Source organism: Syzygium oleosum, unplaced genomic scaffold, assembly GCF_021117445.2.
Source record: "Syzygium oleosum isolate NSW1041296 unplaced genomic scaffold, Sole_v2.1 Sole_v2.03, whole genome shotgun sequence".
In the NCBI taxonomy this organism is placed as follows: domain Eukaryota; kingdom Viridiplantae; phylum Streptophyta; class Magnoliopsida; order Myrtales; family Myrtaceae; genus Syzygium; species Syzygium oleosum.
The window spans coordinates 1,160,002-1,176,815 of NW_026607487.1; the positions used below are offsets into that span (position 1 = coordinate 1,160,002).

Below are 16,814 nucleotides of genomic sequence, written 5' to 3' on the forward strand. Positions count from 1 at the left end.
TTAAGCTTGCTTCAGCATCTTCTGTGCCATAAGTGCAGTTGGCCCAATAGGTTCTCTCATTATGTGTACTATAAAGACAAATATTCTTGTGGAAAATGTTGATGAATGTATTTCATTTTCATATCATTATAATATTTGATGTTATTAAGTGCTTAATCAATGTTAAATATAAATTCTAGAAATTAATTTTGCTGTTAATTAGATTTAAAATCGAAATTTGCGTGGCAAAAGTTAAAATTTTTCGTGGCAAATTAGCGACAAATTTTGCCACGAAATATAAGTTCGTCGCAAATTACTGACCAAAAAAAAAATTACCGACCAAAAAAAAAATTCGTGGCAAATTAGCGACAAATCTTGCCATGAATAATTAGCGACGAATAGATTTCATCGCAATTTAGCGACCTAAAAAAAATATTAGTCCAATTTAGCGACAAATTTTGCCATGAATAATTAGCGACGAATTTTGCCACAAATAATTAGCAATAAATTTTGCGACAAATATATTTTGTCACTAATTTTTGGGACGCCGAATTGGCGACGATTTTCGTCGCAAATTCGTTTAGTGACGAATTTTGCCAAATTTTTCGTCGCTAAAACCTAATTTTTTTGTAGTGCCTCTTTATCTTCTTCTTATGTGTTCCTCTCAGTGAATGCTCTCTTTCCTCGTTCTTCTTCTCCACGAACTGCCCCTTCTTATAGAATTTTTTTAAAATTTATGTCACAAGTATACCAGTTTGAATTTTTTTGTGATAAAAAAATTAATTTAAGGTAAATTTATTATATGTATACCAGTTCGAAGTTTTTCATGATATTAACCCAAAAAAGGGAAAATTAAATGGTACGGAGTGTTGCCATTGGGGGCGAACAAAAGGAACCGAACCGGGAGCCACCCAAACCGGCCGGTTTTGGGTGGTTCCCGATTCCGAAAAATTGGAGTTGTGGGTATCGGTCTAATTCGCGGTTCCGTATGTGAAATCACTCACCCAGATCACTCGGAATATATATATATATATAAATTTTTATTATTACAAATAAGAACCATAATTACTAAAATTACCCAATTATTCAACTGATTGTTCCGACGTTCTCTTCTCTCTCTCTCTCTCTCTCTCTCTCTCTCTCTCTCTCTCTCTCTCCTCTTTGCCCTAACCTTGCTCGTTTGCTCCTTTCTGCGATCACGCGGTCACTCTTTCTCTCGCTCGCTCGACTCGCGACCTCCCTGACTGGCAGCAGCCTCCACGCTCGTCGCTCACTCTCGGACCTCAGTCGCACTCACTTCTCAGCCTCGACGGTTTTTCAGGTACCCATTTGCCTCTCGCATCCCGCAGCCTCGACCCCTCTTTCTCTCCCGATTCTTGTTCATCTTTCACGCGGACGCCTATCTACTGTTGAGCCTGTTAATGGGACCTATCAAACAAGAGAGCATGGAATGTTCGTATCGTTTGAGTTTGTGCATGTCGAGAGATTCGGTGTGTGGAATGTTGTTTTTGTTTTCTTTTCTGTTTTTTCGATAGCTTTGCGCTGCGGTTTGTGAAATGTTGCTCATGTTTGTTCACAAAAAAAAAAAAAATCTTGCTCGTGGTTCTTTGCTGTTTCGCTGTTATTAAGCTAACTGTGGCGTGCATTTCGCTCCTATTGAGACCCCTAAGTCTCGGAGTCTCGGATTTTCATTGCCCTAGGTCTTTGTTGGCGGTCAACATTTACATGTTGCTCCTGTTGCACCGTGAACACTTTGAAAGAGCTCTCGAAATTGCATGTACAGGACAGCCAACTCAGGACACGGCCGGTTCCATGGACCCACCTGAGATCCGGACTGGTCCAGTTCCTAGGCGGTTCCAAGGAAATAGGGGGCGGTTTTTGGTTCCCAATTTGTGGGACCGGAATTTCGTTGGTGGTTCCCGGAACCAAGAACTGACCGATCACCCCGGTTGCATCTACCAGTAACAACCCCAATTGCCGTCGAATCTTTGCCGGAAGCCGTTGCCCTCATTATCTTCTTCTTGTGCATTCCTCTCAGTGAATGCTCTCTCTTTCCTCGCTCTTCTTCTCCACGAACAGCCCCTTCTTATTGAATTTCTTTTTTAAATTTACGTCACAAATGTATCAGTTTATGGTTTTTAGTGGTCAAAAAATTAATTTATGGTAAATTTGTTATACGTGTACCAATTCGGAGTTTTTCGTGATATTAATCCAAAAAAAAAGGGAAAATCAAATGGTATGGAATGTTGCTATTGGGGATGAGCAAAAGAAACCGCCTAGACCAGGAGCCATCCAAACTGGCCAATTCTGAGTAGTTCCCGATTCATAAAAATTGGAAGTTGTGGGTATCGATCTGATTCTCGGTTCCATATGTCAAATCACTCACCCAAATCACTCGGAATATATATACATATAAAACCTAGCAAGCAAGAGAGCGCGGAATGTTCGTATCGTTTGAGTTTGTGCATGTGGGGAGATTCGGTGCGTGGCATGGTTTTTTCGATAGCTTTGCACTGTGGTTTGTGAAATCTTGCTCATAGTTGTTTGCTGTTTCGCTGTTGTTATTAAGCTAACCATGGTGTGGATTTCGCTCCTATTGAGACCCCTGGTCTTTGTCGGCGGTCAACATGTAAATGTTGCTCCCGTTGCGCTGTGAACACTTTGTGGTTAAAAAAGAGCTCTCGAAGTTGCATGCACATGACAGCCAATTTGTGGTTTCTGGTTCCCAATTTGTGGGATCGGCTTTTCGTTGGTGGTTCTCGGAACCTGGAACCAATCACCCTCGTTGCCATCTTATGGCGAAGTTTAAGCGTGGCTTGAACTTGAAAGAAGTTTGTGAAGGGAGCCTATCTGGGTCTTTGGAAGAGTAGCGATGAGGTTCAGGTTTTTATAGAAGCGGTTGTGACTTGGCTATAACGTTGAGTCAAGGTGGAGATTATTGACAATATTCCATGAGTTTGAGCCCGGAAAGGAAACTTTCCTAATTTGAATAGGTTTTCTAGTTAGAGTTAGTTTCCTATTTGAGTGGTTATCTAATTTGAGTAGGTTTCATATTTTGGATCTACTCTTATCTATATATAAGTAGTATCTTATTTGAGAGGCGGCTTATTTGTGAATTACCCTGAATCAATTTGAGAATGTTGAAGCCAATTAATCTTGTGGTATGATTTGTATAATTCTTCGATGAGATTAAGAAATTATTTCGCGAGGTACTGTAAGGGCTAAACACTGTGTGACTATTTAAGTAACTCGAATGTGGTTGTAATCTCCGTTGTATCGCTTGATTTATAGTGATATTCATTGTCCTAACCGAATCACATAAATTTGAAATCCGATTTATTTTCTTATTTTATCTATTTAATTGTTCGATCACTTGCTTCCGCAACACATGTTAGTGCTTGTGGACGGTCTTGTGCTAATTAGATATTGCTGCATTAGCACACAACACAAACATAAGCTAGATCGACCAGAGCCACCTTGCCTTTCAGTTTTCCCCTCGTCATTGTCTTGATTGGCTTTTGAAACTTTGAAGTGCTTATGGACGGTCTTGTGCTGATTATTGCCCCATCAGTACATAACACAAAACATGAGCTACAATTACACGCCACTCTTTCTCTACTAGCTTTCTCTTCTTGCTAAGCTAGGGAAAGCTAATCCAAACTGTGGCATATTCATGTATACCGGTAAAAACAAAAGTTTTAATTCTGTCGGTCCGTTCCTCATCACTCTTTCACTAATTTTATGTCTGCTTAAGTTCCTCATCGCATGTTATGTCGTGTACGATGAACCGGGGGCCTTTTTGAGTTTGTAATAAGCAAGACCTTTCGAAAGTGGAAGGGATAATGACACAAACAGTTTTTAAATTTTGGCTCAATATGCAATTTGGTCCCTGAACTTTTAATTTATTCAGTGTATAATTTGCCCCCTGAACTTTTAGTTAGTTTAATATTTTTCTACTTGTAATTAGCTATATTTTGGTATTTAATTTTTTTTCTTTTTATATTCAAGAAATTTCGCTTACTGGAATCGATGAGGGTTCCCCTTTAGATTGGTCCTTCTTGCGCCTTTTTAAATCCTTTAATCTTAAATTAAGCCAAGAAAAAAAGAGTAACAATGGAAAGACAAAAAAAGCTTAAACCGGACAAAGCAGCGTGCAAGTTTCCTCCGTTAAAATTTGTGGCTAGTATTGCACCGTCAGAATTTTTTTCTTACGGCACCGTTATGGTAGCCGTAAACATTTCTTAAATCAAAAAGTGTTTGGTTGCACGAAATGAAAATTACTTATTCAAGATAATCTTCGATAAACAACATTACTCAAGTGTAATGAAATATAAAAGCAACACATATTTTCTTAATGTCTCAAGGAAACCGGACAAGCTAGTCATTCGGTTTCCTTACGAAAATGAGTGATGCAAACTGCACCGTTACTTTTGGAATAGTAACGGTGCCGTTATCTTATCTTTTCATTTTCTCCTTCTAGTAGAAGTTACTGAAACTTGCAAACGAAGGAGGAGGTCACGTCATGTTATTTTCTCCTTCAAAATAAACAAAATTAATTCGTGATATAAGCTTTTCCTTCTTCGAAAGAAATTTCTGCTTTTTTTCTTTTTCTTTCTTGTCCTTTACTGATGAGTTTCTATCGAACTTTCCAAATCCCACTTCAATCCCTCCTTTCCTTTTCCACAACCAAAGAGCCGTCGGTAGTCCGTGCGGGCTACGTCAATGGAGTCGCTCTATATATCGCCCCTCTCCTCAGTCGCTGCTGTCTCTACCACTCCCAGGTCTCTCTCTCTCTCTCTCTGGTGTTTTTTGAAGCAACGCAAAAATGGGTGGAGAAACCTCTTCAAGTTCTCCAGAACCATCTTCAAGCGCAGCCATGGAGTTCTGGACTCTGATGATAACCATGATCTCGGCTCCGAACCCAAAGGCCGACGATGTCTACCTCTTCGTCTCTCTCTCCGGCGACGAGAGCAACCCGAAGCAGCACATCCCCATCTACGAGGACCCCAGGTGGGCCTACACCTTCTTCTTCACCGTTGACAAGGCCGTGGCTCCCTCCTTCTGCCTCAAGTTCCAGATCGAGAAGGCCAACAGCACCTGCCTCGAGAAGGACGTCGGCAAGGTCGATGTGCCGGTCGGGGATCTGTTCGTGAAGGGCAGCGCCGGCGGTGTGAAGCCGGAGGCACTGAGCTACGAAGTGAGGTCGTCATCGGGGGAGACCAAGGGCGTTCTCCGATTTTATTGCCAGCTAGTGCCCCTGCAGCCAGTCACGAGTTATCCAGCTGCAGCAGCGCCGCCTGCCTCAAAATCAGTTGCTGCATACCCACCCCCAACGCACGGGGCACCACCGCTGCCTTCAGGATATCCGCCGGCGGGATATACGCACGGGGCACCGCCGCCACCTTCGGGATATCCGCAAGCAGGATATCCCCCGCAGGCGGCATATCCCCCTCCGCCGGCATATCCGCCCCTGCAGGCGGCATATCCCCCTCCGCCGGCATATCCGCCCCCGCAGGTGGCATATCTCCCGCCGCCGGCATATCCGCCCCCGCAGGCGGCATATCCGCCGGGGGCATATCCCCCACAGGCGGCATATCCATACTGGTACCCAGGCCCACCGCCAGTGGGCTATCCACATGTTGGTTATCCGCCGCCGGGATACGGGTCGGGCGTCGGCAAGCCCTTCGTGCTGGGGTTTCTGGGCCAGTTCCTCGGAAACGAGATATCGGATGCGTTGAACTTTTTTAATGGCGCCTGATACGATGCCGGGTTCGATAACGGTTTTGATATGTAAATGAGTTTTCTTGTTGTCCGTCTTCCTTCCTCTACGTTTTCCATTATATTGATGTCTTGAGCTATGAGACTGTCATTTTCCTTTGTTGGCTGGGTCGGGGGCACAGCAGGGGGGTGTAAGAGAGTGTGGTGTTGTGGTGCAGTGGGCGACGTGAGAGTGGCATGTCTAAATGTGAGAGTCAATTGTATGTTTTTGTGAGTAGTGTAATTAAGAGTGCTTGTAATATTAAGAGAGTGTTTATTATAGTCACTCTTCCAAAACTTTACATAGTTATTGCTGGGGTTAAGTCGATTTTGATTGGTTTAGTTTTGAGGAAGAAATTGATCATGGATTAGATTAGTTATTGGTGAATTATTACCCGATTCTCTCCAGCATGGATCCGTTTTAGGAACTAAATTGGGATGTAACCTTCATTTTGGCTCCTTTTTTTTTTCCGTTGTTTGTTTAATAGGTATGGCAATGAATCGGATCATAAAGTTCGTGTCACTAAAATAACGGATCATAAAGTTCGTGTCACTAAAATAACGGATTTCGCAAAAAATATATAAGGGGAGAAATGGGATTTGGGGCCGGCAGTACCGTAGTCAAGTTTGAATCAAGTTAGGGATGTGAATGTAGCCGATCTTTCTATTCACGTTTACCACCGAAAGAGGCATGTAGGTCATGGGGAAAATATTGAGAGGTAAAAACTATACAGCATTAACATGAAAAGTTACAAAAATCATCTAGATCGAGCATCACCGCTTTGGCGACCTCGATCTGCGGTCATCCATGACCTTGGTGGCCTCGCCGAGGTCGTCGACGCTCACACGTGGCCTCAGAGAGTGGCCTAGAGAGGGGAGAGGGGCCGGTGAGGGTTCGCGAGTGAGAGCAGATCAGTGGAGAGTCTGTGGTAACAAGGAGCAGGCTCGGAGGGCCGCCCTCGCGCCACCGAGGACCAGGACTATGGCCGAAGATCGAAGGCGACGGTTTGGAGGAATAGTGTTTGCAAGTGAGAGGGTGTTGGGATTTGTGAGTGATTTGGCGGATTGGTTTTTTCTAAACGCGGGTGATTTGGTCTTTTCAGTGATTGAATTCTGTCTAAGATGCAATGTTTCTAAAACTAAAGGACGCGATGGTTCAAAATACAAAAGTTGGGACGAGGGTTTTGTGCATTTCCCATGACAAGGACAAAAACCAGAAAGCAGTATCTTTCTAAGAGCATAAGAACCAGACCAAATAAGATGCTAATTACTCAAAACCTCTCTCCTTGCGGCGTTTCATTCGACTACAACAATCAAATCTGTTACAGTAGTATCCAAAAATACAGTTCCAATCAAGACTCGAATATAGTGAATTGGAACCCTAACGCGCGATGACATAAACATCATCCTAATTGACGGCATACGTTCACATCGTGCAAGATACTTAAGAGCTGTTTGCATATGCATATTCAAATGACCAAACGTCACAATATCAACGGTGTGCAATTCGCTAATGATTCGGAATCCACCTTATCGATCAAACCATATGCGCCCCTTTCATATCAACTAAATTGGTTGAGCTTCTTCCCCACTCATACAAAAGCCCCGGATCATCCGACTCTTTACAAGAGAATTATTATACATTGCATGCCTCATCCAGTTCCGTTGAGCAATTATTAGTTGTTCCAAGCCCAAAAGTTGATGATGGTCTGAAATTTTCGGAGTCCGCGACAATATCGATGGGTTTTACCACAGTTTCTTTATATATGAAGAGAATAAAAAGGTGATGCCTAAAATTCCTGCATGAATTTGTTGTAGATTTAGTTCTTTGGCTGAAACTTGTCTTGAGTAAATTAAGAAATCTAAAGTGAGTAAATTAAGTGAGAAATATAATAGTTATTAGGCATCTATAGTGTCAATATTATTATTATTACTATTATTATTTTTATTATTACTATTATTTTATTTTTTTTGGTAAGGAAATTACTATTATTATTTCGACATTCATCTTTGTGACTTTCCTATAATATAAATTTGCACTGGCATTTTTCTTTCGAGTTGAATTGGTGTTGTTTAATTGATTGATTTTTCTCGGATCAACCATATGTTTATTCCTGAATGCTAATCAAGTCTCCCTCCGGGGGAAGGATTAACATTGCCACACAAGCTTTACTCGTCGTAGATGCGCATAGTGTTGGTACATTGTTCATCTTATTCTTCATCAAAAGGAAAGCAGAATGTATGCGCTACAGACCCGTGCTCGTCTATTGCGCAGTCTAATGACGAAGACCCAAGAGTAATATTCAAGATCAAAGCTAAGTGCCACATCCGAAAGAAGTTCATCAGGCGGTTCCCTTGATCCCCATCCCCATCAAGGAACTTCTCGAAGAATGCGGCCACATCAACAAGAAATTGGAGAAGCCGGCCGTCCGAGCTAGCGACGAGATGACCTGCGGTGTCTTGGAGTTCTCTTGCGAGTTCATGAAGAAGAACGCATTGAGCAAGTTGGGAGTTGGAGCTGGAGCTGGCTTTTACGTCGTGGTCGCCGACTTTGTCCCGTTCCCCATTCATTTTCTATTGAAGTTGTGGCTCCGACTTTCTTAGTTTAGAATTCAAGGCGTGACCAAGTTCACTAGGCATGCGGTTTAGTGTTACAAGAGACATCTTCATGAGCGAGATCTTAGTTCGAAACTCAAAAGGCGAAATAAAGCAGACAGCTAAAAAGAGAAGTAAATGGTGTTTATTGGCAAGAGTCGCTGAGTCATAGGCAGTTAGCATAACAATGAAATGGGAGAAATTATCAAAAAAATCATAAACCTCTTGAATTTTTGCCAATTTTATTTCAAACATTTCAATTTGGTCACTTGAGTCCTAAACTTTTTGACAATTTGCCAATTCAGTTCTAAGTCTTTTAATTGTTATGGGAATTGCACGAAACCCTCTTCTCAACTTTGTATTTTAACCATCACATCCTTTAGTTTTAGAAACATTGCATCTTGGACTAAAGTTCATTAACTGAAAGGACCAACTCGCCCGCATTTAAAAAAACCAATCCTCCAAATCACCCACAAATCCCAACACCCTCTCTCACTTGCAAACTCTATTCTTCCAAACCGTCGCTCTCGACCTTCGACCACGGTCCTTGTCCTCGGCAGCGCATGGGGGCAGCCCTCCAAGCCTGCTCCTTGCTACCACACACTCTCCACTGATATGCTCTCACGCGCGACCCCTCACCGGCCCCTCTCCCCTCTCTAGGCCACTCTCTAAGGCCGCCTGTGAGCATTGACGACCTCGGCGGAGGTCACCAAGGTCATGGATGACCACAAATCGAGGTCGCCAAAGCGGTGATGCTCGATCTAGATGATATTTGGAATTTTTCATGTTAATGCTGTATAGTTTTTACCTCTCAATGTTTGCCCCATGACCTATATACCCCTTTGGGTGGTAAACGTGAATAGAAAGATCGGCTACATTCACATCCCTAACTCGATTCAAGCTCGACTACGATTCTACCGGTCCCAAATCCCATTTCTCCCCTTCTATATTTTTCAAGAACTGCGTTATTTTAGTGATACGAACTTTATGATCCGATTCATTGCCATACCTATTAAACAAACAACGGAAAGAAAAGAGTTTCGCGACCTCCCCGAACCGGTCCCGCCGCCTAAGGTGGTTTGGCTAATGGATTACTAAGTTAAACCTAGCTCGAGCTCTCCCAAGCCCATACCAATTCGCGACTTAAGTTTAAGTTGTTAACATGCAAATCAATTTTATCTAGGAGTCGCCACTAATCGATTTTGGTGGGCCGATTAGACACCCAAATGAAACACGGGAGGAATGCTTCACTTCTACGAACCAGAGATTCAATGGGTACGGAGACTTGATTACACTAGCGATCTACTAGTGCCCTTTCGGTACCTAAACTTGATTACTTGCAAATTAACGTACTAGGCAAACCTATCGAAAAAGCTAAAATTCCGTCTAACCATGCTAAAAATAGAAAATACCAACCAATAATTTAAAGACGCGCAACCAAATAATCACAAGGAAAACAAGCAACCAGGTGACCTAAGATCGTCTCTAAAAAAGAAAAGGCAATCAAAAGCCCTAAAGTAAAGCCCTCATGGCTTATCCGATTTTTGGGAATTTTTTATAGGGTTTTTTCTCATTCTTTTCATTTTTTTTGTTTTGAGTTTTTAACCTAAAATCTAGTGAAATTAAGCCCAAACTGATTTCTGAACATCTCCTAATTTTCTGATTTTTTTTTGAATTTTTCTGAATTTTTTAATATTTTTTAATTTTCTGAATTTTTTAATGTTTTTCAGACTTTTAATATTTTTTTGGGTTTTTAAATATTTTCGAATTTTTTGGAATTTTTAATATTTTAATATTTTTTTGAATTATTTAGTATTTTTTAATGTTTTAATATAATAATTCCGGACCGGGTCCCCTGACCCGATCCGCCCGACACATGACCCGGGATCCCCATTCCCTGCTCCTTTCTATTTTTTATTTATTTTCCCCTCTTTTCCTTTTCTTTTCTCTTTTTTTTGTTTCTTTTTCTTTTTCTATTATTTCTTTTCTATTCTTCATCCCCTACGTGCTTTTCCAGAACTTCTCCCCTGTTCTTCACCGAGAGCTCTTCAACACACCACGCCGGGCACGCCGCTCGGCCTCCGACCGACGACGCGCGTCGCGAACGCCGACGACCGACACCGGGCTCCCACTCTCACCACCGACATCCACATCCGCCGAACCGACAGCTAGTACCGAGCACGAGACGACACCGCCGACCAAACACCGATCTCGACTTCTATTTTTTTTATAACTCCACATCTCAACCAGATCTAAAACCCTAAACATATACTCACATAAAACACATGATGCAAGGTTGGGAAAAGAACTACGACGGCCTCCAACTGCATGCGTGGATCCGGCGACAAGAATGGCAACTCTGGCAAAGGCTTCATCAAAGGCCCACTCGGACACACGACCAATATGCCATCACAACAAAACAACACAGAATCAATCACCAAACACTAATATCAGAATAAACAAACGTGAATCTAAGATTTTTACGGGTCAACGTGGTGACTGCGGTTTAGGTTTTCATTCGGGCATTTCATCGAACAAGTGGAATGTGCCTAAAACTAAGGGTTCCTAAGTGGATTTCAGCGGGATTCAAAGGTTTTTCTTGATAGAAATCGCTCAAGAACACGTCCTGAAGGTGAAAAGAAGCATTTTCCTCGTCTTGCGGTGCTGGGCGACCACCGAATAGGCTCGGTGTGCCCGGCACCCGAGAGGCAGGGGAGGGGGAAGCGAAACGGGGGATGAAAAAGAGAGACCCACCTGGTTCAAGGCCAACCGGAGCAAGGCGCGACGACCGGGGGAGTTCGCCAACGGCTCAGGCGGCCCTCCGGCGAGCGGGCGAGACTCGGGTCTCCCCGACTCCCCTCAGCTCGCTCACGGTCTCCTCTTTCTCTCTTCAAACTCTCTCTTTTTCCTCCTTTCTCCTCTCTGTTTCCTCCCCGTTTCTCCTCTTCTCCCTCTGGAACTCTCCCTCTCCCTCTGGAACTCTTCCTTCTCGCTTCTTTCTTCAAGCCTCTGCACCCCCCTCTGAACGTCTGTCGACTGAGAGGAAGAAGAAGAGCTTTTTTCCTATTTTGTCTCTTCTGGTCAGCTTTACCCCTTTTTTTTTCATGAAAACACGCCAAGCCCTTTCTTCTGTGTCCGCTCTTCCTTTTTGCTTCTTTTGTGAAAGTGTGGGTAGAATGCCCGGAGGGAGAGGGAAGAGATCGCATTTTTGTCTTTCTTTCTTTTTTTTTTTCTTTTTTTGTTAAATTTTATAATGATAATTTTTTTACATAAAATAAAAAAGAAATAAAATAAAATGAAAATATGTTTCACTAAATTCTACTAATGCAAATACGCCTAACATCTATATGCCATGTAATTTAATGAGAATATTTTTGGTTTAGGGGTTAAAAAATCAATCCCTAATTTTTCATGCGATAAAACCCTAAATGATTTGGGCAAAATTTAGGTGTCAACAAAGAGCCGAAATGAAGGTTAGATCCCAATTTTAGTCCCTAAAACGTAATCCCAACAACAACTAATACAATCTCAAAATAAGTAAATATAATGCTGAAATGTTAAAGAGATAAGGTGGCAACAACACCAGGATTTTTTCGTGGAAAACCCAATGACTGCTAAAAATACCTTGCTAATCACCAATAACAGTAGGATATACAATGGTTCTTCTCTAAATCACCACGAAGAAGCTTGATAAACACACATAGAGCAAGAAACCCAAACCGAGATTGGAGAAAATGAGATACAATTTGAAGAAGTTTTTCAACGAAAAAAATCGATCAATTCGTAATTCTCGGTCTCACAGATAGCATACTAAAATTTGAGCTAATTCTGACAACATTTGGCCGTCGAATCTTCACCGGAATATCTTCTTCTCGTGCGTTCCTCTCAGTGAATGCTCTCTTTCCTCGCTCTTCTTCTCCATGAACAATCCCTTCTTATTGAAATTTTTTTTTTAAATTTATGTTACAAGTGTACCAATTTGAGATTTTTAGTGGTCAAAAAATTAGTTTAGGTAAATTTGTTACACGTGTACCAGTTCATGGTTTTTCGTGGTATTAACCAAAAAAAAAAGGGAAAATCAAATGGTACGGAGTATTGCTATTGGGGTGAGCAAAAGAAACCGCCCAGACCGGGAACTGCTCAAACTGGCCGGTTCTGAGTAGTTCCCGGTTCATAAAAATTGGAAGCTGTGGGTATCGATCTGATTCTCGATTCCATATATGAAATCACTCAACCGGATCACCCGGAATATATATATAAATTTTTATTATTACAGATAAGAACCCCAATTACTAAAATTACCCAATTATTCAACTGATTGTTCCGACGTTCTCTTCTCTTTGCTCCTTTTTCTGCGATCACGCGGTCACTCTCTCTCTCTCGCTCGACTCACGACCTCGCTGACGAGCAGCAGCGTCGACGCTCGTCGCTCACCCTCAGACCTCAGTCGCGCTCACTCCTCAGCCTCGACGGTTTTTCAGGAACCCATTTGCCTCTTGCCTCCCGCAGCCTCGAACTCTCTCTCTTTCTCTCCTGACTCTTAATTGTTCATCTTTTGCGCAGACGCCGATCTACTGTTGAGCCTGTTAATGGGACCTAGCAAACAAGAGAGCGTGGCATGTTTGTATCGTTTGAGTTTGTGCATGTGGAGAGATTCGGTGCGTGGCATGGTTTTCTCGATGGCTTTGCGCTGCGGTTTGTGAAATCTTGCTCATGGTTGTTTGCTGTTTCGCTGTTGTTGTTAAGCTAACCGTGGCGTGGATTTCGCTCCTATTGAGACCCCTGGTCTTTGTCGGCGGTCAACATTTAAATGTTGCTCCTGTTGCGCTGTGAACACTTTGTGGTTAAAAAAGAGGTCTCGAAGTTGCATGCACAGGACAGCCAACTCAGGACACGGCCGGTTCCATGGACCCACCTGAGAACCGGACTGGTCCGGTTCTCTGGGTGGTTCCAAGGAAATAGTGGGCGATTTCTGGTTCCCAATTTGTGGGACCGGCTTTTTGTTGGTAGCGCCTGGAACTAGGAACCGACCGATCACTCCGGTTGTCATCTACCAGCAACAATCCTTATAGACGCAATCCTGTACCCACTGTCGTAGAGAGGCCGGAGCAACAATTTTTTCATAGCTTTCTGGGAATTAATGTCTGAAACTATTTAGACATATTTCCATCTCTATCCAAGGTTTAGAACGCGCATCTTTCTTTTCTGAATTTTGAAGATGAGCCAGAAGGTTTTGTGGGTTTAGTCTCTGTGCAAATCAGGTCCTATTGTTTTGCCAACCTAAACGCTTCATCATCGTCAGCTGCCAAAGGCAAAAGCTTGAAGAATCCTCCTCCATACATGGACAGGATCGATCTCTCTGCCAATCGAAATCACCTACCGAAACGACCACGACCACCTCTTTCTTCTGATCGAGATGAAACCCGAACCCAGTGGATTACATCAGCCAATTGTCCGACGACCTAATCCTTCATATCTTCTCTTTTCTTGACCACAAAAGAATCCATCAAAACCAGTGTATTGTCCAAGCATGGCATTCCACTTGGACCTCTAATCCATATATTACTCTCTCTCTACCCGCCGGCAGTAGACGGAAGAACTTCATTGCTTTCATGGACAAGGTGCTGTTATCCTGCACCGCAATTAACGTAAAAAGATTCCTCTTTGATGCTCCTTTCCACGCCTCGATGCAATCAAGCATTGATAGGTGGCTCCACTTTGCTGTCCGGCACGACCTCGAAGAGGTGTCCATGACCCTGCATAGCTGGCGCTTCGACATTTATGCGTTGCCGCAGTTCTTGTTTCTCTGCACTACACTAGCAAGTTTTCATGTGTCCCGTTGCTGTTTTTCCATGATTGGTGCTGTGAACTGCTCTTCGCTGAAGAGATTGCACATTGAACATGCGGAGTTGAGGGAAGATGTGATGATGAGAGTTTTGAGTGGCAGTCCTGTTCTAGAGTTCCTTGAGTTGAAATGTTGCTGGGGCTTCATGCACATCATGATTGAATCAAGAGGTTTGAGAGAATTGGTGATTGATTCTCATGAATTTCGTCGAGTTCACAATCAGATATTGAGAATTTCAGCTCCTCATCTTCTCAAATTGCACCAATTGGGCGATTTTTGGGGGGGAGAGTTCGAACTAGACGGAGTATCTTCCTTAGTTGAGGCCGAGTTAAATTTCAACGTGGAAATTTTCACAATCAATCATTTCAAGGCTCATGGCGATCTTGTCAAGGGGCTTCTCCAGAGACTGCATCACGTCACGAAATTGGTGATGGGGAGCCTGCACCTTCAGGTGCGAGCTAGTTCTGGTTCAAGTAGCAGACGGACATTACATATTGTGCCATTTGCTTAGGATTGATTGGGGTATTGTTTGTTGGCTTGAGGATACCATAGTTCGTTTTGTTTGTGTAATAGGACTTGTACACATCTTAACCTGATATTGCCCATCATCGATCCAGCAATACATTGAAACTTTGATAAGACTAGCTTCTGCTGGTTGTTTGCTCATTTGTTTGGTCTGTCCGCTGTTGTGAGAGATTGGTGGAACTGCAAGCATGTCTTATATATGATCTTCTTTAATGCTTGAAGAAGTAAAAGCGATTAGTTTCTGCTGCTTAACCACGACTGACATGCTTAGGTGCTGTCGTTAATGGAGGCGAAAGAAGTGTTTCTTCCATCCTTAGAATGTCGGCATTTGAAGTTCCTCGTCGCAGCAGACCATGAGGGAGTTCCCGGTATAGCAAAAATACTCGAAAGTTCGCCGCACTTGGAGAAGTTGTTCTTACAAATGACTTGTACACCTAGTGCTGTGGTACACAACTGCTAGAACCCTCCCAGCTCACTTTTAAAACCAGATTTGCATGAACATACAATGATTGTGAATTTCAGCCTTAGGCTGCATATAAACCTGCCATTTCTTTTCTTCTCGTGATTGAAAATCGTCTTTGTACCTCTTTCATTTTAAATGACATTCCGTATTCTCCATTGACTTATATTTCTCTTAACGTAGCAACCGCTATTTTATCCTATCAACCTCGATATGTTTTTTTTTTTTTTTTGGGTAAGGAACCTCGATATGTTTATCTCATCTAGATCCAATGTAAAGCTCCTCGTTTGTCATAATGTTCTATATCTGCAGACACGGTTCATTGTGGAGAATGTAGCCCGTCGAGACTTTGATGCAGAAGAATTTCGGAATTCTGCAAAGTGGAGGATCAACCTGTGCCCGACGCATCTCAAGCATGTTGAGATTGTTGATCCCAGTGCCGATTTGATGGCGTGGGAACCTGTTCTTTCAATGCTCAAATTTCTCCTCCAGAATGCACCCTGTCTGGACGAAATACTGATCAACAGTGCCAATTCCAAGTCGTCCAAGGTGATTGATCCATGGGGTCTGCTTGAAGTGGCCCAGACAATTCTATCGCACCCAAAGTGTTCTCCGACCGTGAAGGTCATTCTTAAGTATCCTTCCCAAGGATGTCCTTCTAAACGTGCAGGTAAATCCTGATTTTTTTCATCACCCCCGACGACAGCTTTTCCTCCATTTTGTACCCCAGTATTTTAGCCTAAGATTTACAGGAGTTCTGATTGAATGGACTTAGTATGACGGCCTGGCGCTAATATTTGAAACATTATCCCTTTGTGTTTGTTCAACTGGACTTTTGGCTCAGCTTAATATAATTTCATGAAGTTGCAATGTGTCTCTGTCTCGGAAAGCAAGGTTGTTCACCTGAGTGAATATGACAGGTTCACAAGCACTCTCTCTCGTCTTGCACCAACAGCCCAAAAGTCACCCTAACGATGAATGGCAGACGGGCCCTTTGACTTTTGATTAATTAACATTCTTTGTAATGATGTCCGCTTTTCTTTAATCGATTGGAGGTCAAATTAGGCTTAGTGTTCATCGCATTGCACTGCCTCAGTCCTCGACCACCTCCTTCACCAGCTCCACACCATACACGCCACCATCAACCACCTCATGCGCCACCAGCCCCCCCTCCCCACCCTCCACTCCCACCACCACAAACCCCACCAGCACCATCCCATCCGATCTGCTCCTCCACTCCCAGCTTGGAGGCGAAGGATCTGGCCTCATATTTTGCTCCACACAAGATTGATTCCTTTGATGACTTGGGAAGGCTTTGCCCTGGCCCTGGCCTGCCCTCGAAGGATCTAGCTCAGATTTTGTGTGGTAGTGCTGGAGGATGGTTGGGATTTTTGTGGTGGTCTTGAATGAGGTGAACCAGAGGAAAGGTCGGAACGAAGGAAGGAGGAGGAGGAGGAGGAAGAACCGACCAAAAAAAAAAAGAATACCGAAAACCTGAACCAAACCGAACCATGTTTCGGTTTGGGTTCTTCACAGTTTGGGTCACAATGACCATGTATCTTTCATGTTCGGTTTGGTTCTGTTATCAGTGGGAACCCGAACCATTGACACCCTTAGCTCGTCGCCACACACTTGCCACTCGCCCCCCTCCAC

At 43.1% G+C, this 16,814-nt stretch overlaps 2 protein-coding genes across 2 annotated transcripts; both read left to right on the forward strand.

Annotated features, from left to right (window-relative positions):
* Positions 1 to 4,629: 4,629 nt before the first annotated feature.
* Positions 4,630 to 6,038, forward strand: LOC115662587 (protein SRC2 homolog). The gene is made up of 2 exons (XM_056310053.1): positions 4,630 to 5,494; positions 5,534 to 6,038. Exons 1-2 carry the CDS (start codon positions 4,805 to 4,807, stop codon positions 5,735 to 5,737), a joined length of 894 nt encoding a protein of 297 aa, XP_056166028.1. The 5' UTR covers positions 4,630 to 4,804; the 3' UTR covers positions 5,738 to 6,038.
* Positions 6,039 to 6,544: 506 nt separating this feature from the next.
* Positions 6,545 to 15,842, forward strand: LOC115665233 (putative F-box/LRR-repeat protein At5g02700). The gene is made up of 4 exons (XM_056309235.1): positions 6,545 to 6,764; positions 13,765 to 14,627; positions 14,973 to 15,146; positions 15,474 to 15,842. The coding sequence occupies exons 1-4, from the start codon at positions 6,545 to 6,547 to the stop codon at positions 15,840 to 15,842; spliced, it is 1,626 nt and encodes a 541-aa protein (XP_056165210.1).
* The last annotated feature ends 972 nt before the right edge of the window (positions 15,843 to 16,814 follow it).